An 11,412-nucleotide genomic window follows, 5' to 3' on the forward strand; every position below is an offset into this window, starting at 1 on the left:
ATGACCTTTCCACGTTGACTTCTCTGAGGCTCAACTTCCTCATGTGTAACACTGAGATACTATCTACCTCTGGGTTTTTGTGAAGATTAAGAAAATGAATGTAAAGTACTTGTCACAGTGTCTGACACTGTTAAATATCATTTGTTGTAATGCTATTGATGATCCTTTAATGTATTAGTACTAGATTAAAGGAAATATGCATCCTTGGAAGAAATAAGTTTCAAATTACCGTATTTGGCAAACAATTACAGGGTTTTGTTTTTTTTTTTCCTACTGCTAGTGAGAGAGCTAATTTTTCCATTGTAGACTTTTTTTTTTTTTGACACAGGGTCTTGCTCTGTTGTTCAGGCCTCTGGTACAGTGTGTGATCACAGCTCACTGCATCCTTGATCTCCTGGGCTCAAGCAGACCTCCTACCCAGCCTCCACAGTAGCTGGGACTATACGTGTATGCCACTATACCCAGCTAAGTTTTAAGTTTTTTGTAAAGATGGGGTTTTGTCATATTGCCCAAGATGGTCTCAAACTCCTGGGCTCAAGCTAGCCTCCCACTTTGGCCTCCCAAAGCGCTGGGATTACATGTGTTGGCCACCATGCCCAGACTCACTGTAGACTCTTGAACAGGTTTTAGACAAACAAATTTATACATAGCAAGACTTCTTAACAAGTGTCCTTACATTCAGAAGATTTTTTGAAATGCCATTTTTTTCTACTCACATGTCTATGCAGCCCTCAGAGCAGTCACAGGAATCAGTAAACATGCTGGAAAAGTTGGTTAGATAATAAGCTCGAGGCCACACGGTCCTTCTGTACTTAAACTGTGGGGGCTTTCTACTGTCAATTTCATTACAGAAAGAAATGGGCACTGATTCCACTCCATTGCTAATATCCACATTAGAAACAACTTCTTCTTGCTTTGGGTAATTCCGAGCCAACTGAACATAGGTATTGAAAGAAAAGTTATCTGTAAATAAAAAGTTACACTCTGTCTCAAGCAGGTAACGAAAAACTTCCTCCACGTTTCGTAGACTCCTTCCACAAGGGGTTTTATAACTCACATGGAGTGCTGAAGAATGAGAGTTTGTCTTTGCATGTCGTCTTTGGAAGTGACATTTGATTGGCAGCTGCAGAGGGTTTTCTCCCTTCAAGGTGAGTGGCGTTTTCATCAGACAAGCACCAGAGCAGTCATGACTTTGATAAGATAAATTCAAAGATGAGTCTTTTTCTCTAAAGTCTACAACTTTATCTTCCAGAGAGATAATTTTCTTATTTTCTGTTGATCTGTTAAAATAAATTATTAGTATCTCAAATTTATAGTTCAATTCCCCATTAAAAAAAAAACTATAATTATTTCCTATCATCTTTTTAGACAATATTAAAATAAGCCAGACTCTAAGATACACATTTTAAGATGTTCTGCAGCCATACAGAGATTATACCTAATTTATTTTTAAAACTTTTCTCAGAGATGGGGCCTTGCTATGTTGCCCAGGCTGTGGTGAATATTCACAGTTGTGATCATAGCACACAGCAGCCTTGAATTCTTGTCCCCAAGTGATCCTCCTGCCTTAGCTTCCCAAATAGCTGGCACAGGCACGCACCAGGTCTGCCTTATACCTAATTTCAGAATACTTCAGGAAGTATGATTACAGCTGTAACTTTTGGTTAGGTATTTCATAGCACCTAGCAAATTTAGAGTTCATTTAGAACATGCAATCAATCAAGCACTGAAGAAGGTTACTTCTTCACGCAGGCTGGGATCAAGAAAGGCTGGCTGAAAACTTATGAGTTCATCAAGAATCCTTTATACTGTTTGCCTTCAACAATTGTACCAACTGAATTATTTCCAGAATATGTAATCTACCTGGCAATCATATTAATACATCTGAAAAAAATGGCAAACTGACAGGAGAAAATGGGGTAGTTATTGATTTTAATTAAAAAAAAAAATCAGCAGGGTGTGATGCCTCACAACTGTAATCCCAGCACTTTGAGAGACCAAGAGGGAAGGATTGCTTGAACTCAGGAGCTCAAGACCAGCCTGGGCATCACAGAGAAATCTCATACCTACAAAAAATAAACAAAATGAGTAAGGTGTGGTGGTGCATGCCTGTGGTCCCAGCTACTTCAGGGGCTGAGGTGGGAGGATCTGTTGTATTTGGGAGGTTGAGGCTACAGTGAACCATGATCACACCACTATTCTAGCCTGGGTGACAGAGTGAGATCCTGTCTAAAAAAAAGAAAAAAATATGTGAAAAGCTTCCATGTGTTTGGAAATCAGTTTTAAACTTTCACAAGAAAACTGAGTTTTGTTTACATAGTATTTTCTATCTTTAGGTATCTGTTATATATTATAATACAGGTATTTATTTTAGAGATGTTCTGTATTTGCTATATGATATGGTTTGGCTGTGTCCCTACCCAAATCTCATCTTGAATTCCCATGCGTTGTGGGAGGGACCTGGTGAGAGGTAATTAAATCATGAGGGCAGGTCTTTCCTGCGCTGTTCTCGTGATAGTGAATAACTCTCGAGAGATCTGATGGTAATGTAAGGGGGAATTTCCCTGCACAAGCTCTTTTCCTGTCACCACCCACGTAGGATGTGACTTGCTCCTCCTTGCCTTCCACCATGAGTGTGAGGCCTCCCCAGCTATGTGGAACTATAGTTTGTTTTAGATAGTATTTTCTATCTTTAGATGTCTGTTACGTATTGCTTCTTTTAGACAGGATCTCACTCTGTCACCTAGGCTGGAGTACAAAACCTCTTTCTGTTGTAAATTGCCCGTCTCAGGTATGTCTTTATCAGCAGTGTGAACATGGACTAATACACTATACAAAGCAGTGCTGTCCAAAAAAATCTTTCTCCATTGATAGAAATGGTCTATATCTGTGCTGTCCAATATGGTAGCCAGTAGGCACATGTGGCTACTGAGCACTTTTAAATGTAGCTAGCATGACCAAAAACTGAATTTTTACATTTTATGTAATTCAGATTTAAACAGCCACATGTAGCTAGTGGCTACCGTACTGTATGTGCAGATATGGATCTTCCTTATCCTTTCTCCAACTGTATAGTAATCCTTTGTATAGCCCACAATTTAATTACCTAGTCTGCAATAATGGACTTTTTTCCATAGCATGTAGTATAGGCTAGCCCGCAATAGTGGACTAGTTAGCTTATACAGTGATCTTTCAGAACATACACAGTAAATGTATACAGTGATCTTTTAATAAGTAATTTAACTGTAATAATCTTTATTATAAGATTACTTATTAGTCTTATTGTATGAATAACAATTTCATACACGATTGTTGCAGAACATATTCCCAGAAGTGAGAGTGCTAAGTCACAAGGCAAATGGGTTAGTTATTTCATTAATATTGTCAAATTGTTCTCCATTGTGTCAGCTCCTTCAGCAATAAGTGAGAGTGCCTGTTTTCACAGAGCTTCATCAATCAGGTGGGTCTTGATGCTTTTGGATTTCAGAGTCTAACAGGTGAAAGGATGTACTGTAATTTATTTATAAATCTTTTTTTTTTTTTTTTGAGAGAGAGTCTCACTCTACTGCCCAGGCTGGAGTGCAGTGGCATGATCTCAGCTCACTGCAACCTCTGTTTCCCAGGCTCAAGTGATTCTCACGCCTCAGCCTCCCAAGTAGCTGAGATTACAGGCGTGCACCACTGTGCCCAGCTAATTTTTGTATTTTTAGTAGAGATGGGGTTTCTCCATGTTGTCCAGGCTGGTCTCAAACTCCTGACTGCAAGCTATCCACCCACCTTGGCCTCCCAAAGTGCTGGGATTACAGGTATGAGCGACCACACCAGCCCTATAAATCTTTGAATATTAATAATGTTTGTTTCCAATTTGTCTCTATGTTACTACTTTACTGAACATCCTCATATATAAATCCTTGACGAAATTCCTGATTATTATTTTAAGATACCTTCCTTTAAGAGGAATTGCTAGGTCAAGAGAAACATACATTTAAAACACTTTTTATTTATAAAATTTCCAAAAATACACATAAGAGTATAATTTTCTTATAAACAGAGACTAACCAGGAGCAGTGGCCCACGCCCGCAATCTCAACATTTTGGGAGGCTGAGGTGGGAGGATCACTTAAGCCCAGGAGTTCAAGACTGGCCAGGTCAACAAGGAGAAACCCCATCTCTACTAAAAATAGCAAAAAATTAGTGGGGTGTGGTGGTACACACCTGTAGTCCCAGCTACTCAGGAGGCTGAGGCGGGAGAACTGTCTGAGCCTGGGGAGTCGAGGATGCAGTGAGCCGTGATGGCCTGGTCACCCAATAGCCCTGATAGAGATGTACAAGGAGATTAATGTTCTTATGCCTATTAACAAAACATCCATTCTACAGCCCGTGGACAAAGGTGTAATTTTGACTTTCAAGTCTTATTATTTAAGAAATACACTTCATAATGCTATTAATATTATCTGCCATAGATAGTGATAGAGAGTAAATAACCTTAGATAGAAAGTAAATAACCTTTTGGAAAGGATTCACCATTCTAGACAGCACTTGTGATTCATGGGAGGAAGTCAAAATATCAACCTTAATTCGTGATTCTAACTCTCACGAATGACTTTGAGGGGCCTAAGACCTCAGTGGAGGCAGTAACTGCAGATGTGATATAAATAGAAAAAACTAGAATTACAAGTGGAGCCTGAAGATTTGACTGAATTGTTGCAATCTCAGGATAAAACTTGAACGGATGAGGAGTTGCTTCTTATGGATGGGCAAAGAAAGTGGTTTCTTGAGATGGAATCTACTCATGAAGATGCTGTGGACATTGCTGAAATGACAACAAAGGATGTACTAATAGAACATTACATAAATTTAGTTGATAAAGCAGTGACAGGCTTTGAAAGAACTGACTCCAATTTTGAAACCTGTTCTATTGTGGGTAAAATGCTGTCAATTAGCAGCATCGCATACTACAGGGAACTCTCGTGAAAGAGTTAATCAATGTGGCAAACTTTATTGCTGTCTTACTTTAAGAAACTATCATAGTAACCCCAGCAGTCAGCAGGCACCATCCTGATCAGTCAGTAGCCATCAACATCAAGGCAAGACTCTTTACCAGCACAGAGACTAGGAGTTGCTAAAGGCTCAGATGATTGTATTTTTTTTAGCAATAAAGTATTTATAAATTAAGGTATATACACTGTGTTTCTAGACATAATGGTACTGTACACTTACTAAACTATAGTATAGTGTAAATGTAACTTTTACATGCACTGGGAAACCAAAAACTTTTTCTGACTTGTTCTATTGTGATATTTGCTTTATTGCAGTGGTCCAGAACCAAATCTGCAATTATCTCTTAGGTATATCTGTACACTATTGGTGGGAATGCAAATCAGTAGAGCCATTATGGAAAACAGTATGGAAATTCAAAAAATTAAAAATAGAGCAACCATATGATCCAGCAATCCCATCACTGGGTACATATCCAAAGGATATGAAGTCAGTATACCAAAAAGACAACTGCACTCCCATGCTTATTGCAGTATTTTTCACAATAGCCAACACAGGAATCAACCTAAATGCCCATCTACAGATGAATGGATAAAAATGTGGTGTATATATTTATATACACACACATATACATATACAGACAACAACGATGACTACTACTCAGCCATAAGAATGAAATTTTGTCATTTGCAGTAACAACGGATAAACCTGGTAAATGGATGAACATGGAGGACAAACGTTAAGTGAAATAAGCCAGGCACAGCAAGACAAACACAGCAGCATCTCACTCATATCTGGAATCTAAAAATGTTGATTTCATAGAAGTAGACAGTAGAAGGGTGATTATCAGAGGGTGGGGAGGGCAGGAGGGAATGGGGGACTGAGAGAGGTTAGTCTTGGTCAGTGTTACAGTTAGAGAGGAAGATTAGGCTAGGCAGAGACACTCAAGCCTGTAATCCCAGCAACTTGGGAGAAGGAGGCGGGAGGGCTGTTTACGCCTAGGAGTTTCAGACCAGCCTGGGCAAAATGGCAAGATCCTATCTCTACCAAAAAAAAAAAAAAAAAAAAAAGGTCTGGCATAGTGTCTTAGCTACTGGGGAGGCTGAGGTGGGATGATTGTGACAGGAATTCAAGGCTACAGGGAGCTATGACCATGCCACTGAACTCCAGCCTGGGTGACAGCGTGATATTCTGTCTCTAAAAAAAATAGAAAATAAAAATGAGGCAGGAAGAATAAGTTTTGGTCTTCTATTACACAGTGGGAGCTATAGCAAATAACAATGTAGTGTTTTGGTTTTTTTTCAAGATAGCTAGAAGGGTTTGAGTGTTGTCACTACAAAGACAATGATAAATGTTTAAAGTGATAGATATGGTAATTATCCTGATTTGATCATTATATAATGTATAGCTGCACTGAATGTTTACCATAAATATGTACAAGTTTATGTCAATTATAAATTTAAAAAATAACTGATAGTGATTGCTCCTAGAAAGGTAGAGAGGGCAAAGAAACCTGTCATGCTGGGAAGCTGAATATAGTTTAGAGGTACTATAATGTTTTATTTTCTTTTTAAAAAAGAGACTGAGGTCGGGCACAGTGGCTCATGCCTGTAATCCTAGCACTTTGAGAGGCTGAGGCAGAAGGACTGCCTGAGCTCAGGAGTTTGGAACACGGTGAAACCCATCTTTACTAAAATACAAAAAATTAGCTAGGTGTGGCAGTACACACCCATAGTCCCAGCTACTCTGGAGGCTAATGAAGAAGAATTGCTTGAACCCGGGAGGCAGAGGTTGCAGTGAGGTGAGATCATGCCATTGCATTCCACCCTGGATGATAGAGCAAGACTCCGTCTCCAAAAAAATAAAATTAAATTAAAAAGACACTGCAAGTACATACAATAGACTGTTAACAGTTCTAAATTCTGGATGGTGTGAATATGTCATATTCCTTTACATATTCTCTTTCAAATTTCTTGAAAAGATAGTAAAAAATATTGGTAAGAATATAGCTAAATTATTACCATAAATCCATCACTATCCATGGACTACAATGTAGTAATGCCTAATGCATTAAAAGTGAGGGGGTAGGGGAAGGTAATATTTCCCCTAAATAACTTCAGTCTACCCAGTACTTTTGAATAATGTTAGGAAGGACATAGCTAGTAAGAAATATACTCTGTAACTCATCTTTTGTTTTTCTTTCCCATTTAGCTTCTATCTTCCTTAGCCTAATCCAATTTAGTAATTATTTTTATTCCTTGATTTATTTCATTTTATTATTATTGTTATTATTTTTGAGACACAGTCTCACTCTTGCCCAGGCTGGAGTGCAGTGGCATGATCTCGGCTCACTGCAACTTCCACCTCCCAGGTTCAATCGATTCTCCTGCCTCAGCCTCCTAAGTAGCTGGCATTACAGGTCTGTGCCACCACGCCCAGCTAATTTTTATATTTTTAGTAGATACAGGGTTTTGCCATGTGAGCCAGACTGGTCTTGAACTCCTGACCCCAAGTGATCCACCCACCTCGACCTCCCAAAGTGCTGGGATTGTAAGTGTGAGCCACTGTACCCGGCCCTTGATTTATTTTAGTATCCAATATCTTCTTGTTTTTCTTTTTCTTTTCTTTTTTTTTTTTTTTAGACGGAGTTTCACTGTTGTTACCCAGACTGGAGTGCAATGGCACGATCTCGGCTCACCGCAAACTCCGCCTCCTGAGTTCAAGCAATTCTCCTGCCTCAGCCTCCCCAGTAGCTGGGATTACAGGCACGCACCATCATGCCCAGCTAATTTTTTGTATTTTTAGTAGAGACGGGGTTTCACCATGTTGACCAGGATGGTCTCGATCTCTTGACCTCGTGATCCACCCGCCTCGGCCTCCCAAAGTGCTGGGATTATAGGCGTGAGCCACCGCGCCCGGCCCGATCTTGTTTTTCAAAGCTGGTCCTTGGAACCTACATGTTCCCTGTTGTTAGGTGTCAAGTTCCTTCTTATCACTTTTTCTTATAGAGAATTATAGTATAATCTCAACTCTGGGTATTCTATTTATTTGTCTATCTTGAGAAAAAAATGCCTTATTTTCTTTCATTCAGAATTCACTGGAATACATTCCTTAGGCTCTCATGGCCTTGTTCTTTGTTTTGATATAGGTTACTCACTTACTCACTCTGAAGTTACTTATATACTTAGAGATTTATAGCTATAGTAAACTGTTCTATTGTTTTTTTCAACTTGACTTAACCAAATAAATATGTTTCAAATTGGATTCTGTAGTATATTATTTTGTAAATGTTATCTAATTCCCCCATTTTGCCTATAATTTTTTTTTTTTTTGCAACAGGATCTTACTCTGTCACCCAAGCTGGAGTAGTGGCACAATCTTGGCTCCCCACAACCTCTGCCTCCTGGGCTCATGCAATCCGACCACCTCAGCCTCTCAAGTAGCTGGGGCCACGGGCATCACCACACCCAGCTAATTTTTTGCATTTTTGGTAGAGATGGGGTTTCACCATGTTGCCCAGGCTGGTCTCAAACTCCTGAGCTCAAGTGATCTGCCTGCCTTGGCCTCCCAAAGTACTAGCATTACAGGCATGGGCACCTGTGTATGGCCTCAGCTATGAATTTTTTGGTTCCTGTTTTGCTTTTGAGAGGAAGCGGAACATGAAATATTGATGCAGATGACTCAATAATTTTTCTTGGAATATGAAGGGATTAATTCAGGATATATGTGAGAGAGAAAGTATCTGGGTTATCCTTAGTTCTTAAATAACAACTAATATTTGAATAGTAGTTTAACATCCTTTACATAATTTCCTCATATGACACAAAAATACAGCTATATAGCCCCAAGTTAGCCACTCCTGAACAATATACAATTATAGCTACTTAGGACTAAAATTTGTAATAGTAAATATGCTGGTAAAACTTGTACTTTGAAATTTACATTTCAAGAAAGCCAAACTAGCTTAAAAGTATTCTTATGACTAATAAATAAAAACTAGGAGATGTAAGACTCTAGTTACTAAGAAATTAACACTGATAGAAATACATGTTTTACATTTAAGAAGAGTTAGGGAAGAATGGGAGGAGGAGAGAAGAAAACAGAAAAGGAGAAAAACATAAAACACTAGCATAAACCATAGAAAAGATTATTTTCTTATCTGTGCCTCACTTTACTAAATAGAAGGGAAAACCCACCCTACTTACAAGTCTTAGGTATAAAGTAACCTAATTTCATCCCAATTTTATGGAGAGGAAGAGAGGAAGGCTAACTTTATTTAGGTGTTAAGATACATTACTGGGAAAAGAAAAAAAAAAAAAAAAGCCCAGAAATAAAACCAATTCTATGTACAGTATTGTAAACCTAGTCATTGATTAAAAGTGCTAGAGGTAAACACAGGATAAGGAGTAAGCATGGTTATCCACGGCTGTCTGGACCTGCATGCCAGCCTCTGGGTAAGGAATTCTCAGTTTGCATATGGTTTGACAATTGCTCTGCCACTAGTCACCCTGAATATCAAGGTGGAGCACGGATTAGAGGCTGCCAACTAATTATCTAGCTTTTGGGAAAGCTAACTAAGAAGTCATTCTATCTTCTATGACCATTAAGAGGACGTTTTAAAACATAAATGTAAACTTAACATAAACGTAAACATTTTAAAACATAAATGTATTCATCTTAAAGACTGCAGTAGGTAAATTTGTTATTTTGCTTAGTCTCTTCTTTGGTCATCCTCTTCTGAAAAGCAAGTATATTAATTTCAGTGTACTCAAAGATGTTAGCACTTATATACATACTGAGCTATTTACACTGTCTCTTTAAAGAATTTAAATTAAGATATTAAAAAATATAGTTGGGTATGGTGGCTCACGCCTGTAATCCCAGCACTGTGGGAGGCTGAGGCAGGACTGATCGAGCCCAGGAGATCAAGACCAGGCTGGGCAACATGGCTAGACCCTGTCTCTCTATTAAAAAAAAAAAAAAAAATTAGCTATATACATGTCTCATGAGATAACATTTGCACTAGAAGGTTAGAGTTTAGCTGGAGCAGCTATGTTTGGTCATGTGAGAAAAGAAGAAACCTACTGGTAACAGATGGAGAGAAGTAGAGTTGAGTAGGTCAACCCTAACCTTAGGTACCGACTTTCCAGTTCCAATTCTAGTGTCCATATGGCCTGGTATGTTACATTTTCTGTTCTTTAAGACCAATTTTATTTACATATATGTGTATATGTATGTGTAGGTACATGTGTGTATATGTATTTTTTTAAAAATAGTCTTTTGGGTTTGTGTGCATGTTATGTAAAAAGCCATATATAATGGATTAAATTTACACCTATATCTTTAAGCAGTGGTACAAGCCCACAAGCCCAATGTCATCCCATACGCTGGCCAAAGCTGCACACCTCGTACACCTCTAATAAATTCCACTACTTAAGCTAGCTTGAATAGCTGTGTACTCTTGACAAACCAAAGTATTATTAAAAAAAAAAAAAAAAAAAAAGAACACATTCAGACTTCCTAAAATCACAAAAGTAGGTATCCTTTTAAAAGAATTATCACTGAAGTAATACTTTTGTTTTTACATTTACCTATGTCAAAACTCACTTATATGGAATGGAAATTCAGTTCAACTCAAGAATAAAATACTGGCTGGGCACGGTGGCTCATACCTGTAATTCCATCACCTTGGGAAGCTGAGGCGGGAGGATTGCTTGAGACCAGGAGTTTACAACCTGCCTGGGCAACATAGTGAGATCACATATCTACAAAAAAAATTTTTTTTAATTATCTAGGTGAGGTGGTATGTACCTGTGGTCCCATCTACTTGAGAGGGTGAGGTGGGAGGATCACTTGAGCTTAGAGGGTCAAGGCTATAGTGAGCTGTGACTATGTGCCAATGCAGTCTACCCTGAGAGACAGAGTGAGACCCTGCTGTCTCAAAAAAAAAAAAAAAAAAAAAAAAATCCCACAAAAAACACTGAAAGCCTGAAGCCTGTGTCCTATTAGACCCAAGATTTCATCCTAGGGTTTGCCATTGATAGTTTGTATAATCTTTTTTTGAAATAGGGTCTCACTGTGTCACCCAAGCTGGAGTGCATGGACACAATCAATGCTCACTGTAGCCTTGACCTTCCAGACTCAGGTGATACACCTCAACCTCCCAAGTAGCTGGGACCACAGGCATGTGCCACCATGCCCAGCTAATCTTTGTTATTTTTTTTGTAGAGATGGAGTTTTGCCATGTTGCCCAGGCTAGTCTAGAATTCTTGGGCTCAAGTGCTTCTCCCTCCTTAACCTCCCAAAGTGCCGGGATTACAGGTGTGAACCACCACGTGCAGCCTAATCTTGAGGCCTGGGGCTGGGGCTGTAGGTATGTATGTACCTACACAAACACACACACACACACACACA

The 11,412-nt window shown here is 38.9% G+C and overlaps 1 protein-coding gene across 9 annotated transcripts in view; it reads right to left on the reverse strand.

Annotated features, from left to right (window-relative positions):
• SETDB2 (SET domain bifurcated histone lysine methyltransferase 2) overlaps window positions 1–11,412 on the reverse strand; it is a 65,452-nt gene that overhangs the window by 18,490 nt on the left and 35,550 nt on the right. For 8 of the 9 annotated variants that reach the window (XM_017535904.2, XM_017535902.2, XM_017535901.2 and 5 more), the window contains one exon: window positions 717–1,280. In XM_017535904.2, the coding sequence (XP_017391393.1) occupies window positions 717–1,280 (564 nt within the window). Of the gene's footprint in view, window positions 1–716; window positions 1,281–4,675; window positions 6,026–11,412 lie in introns of those variants that run through there. The other variant, XM_017535905.2, reaches the window with a different exon arrangement.

This window comes from Cebus imitator, unplaced genomic scaffold (assembly GCF_001604975.1).
Source record: "Cebus imitator isolate Cc_AM_T3 unplaced genomic scaffold, Cebus_imitator-1.0 Scaffold94, whole genome shotgun sequence".
NCBI lineage: Eukaryota > Metazoa > Chordata > Mammalia > Primates > Cebidae > Cebus > Cebus imitator.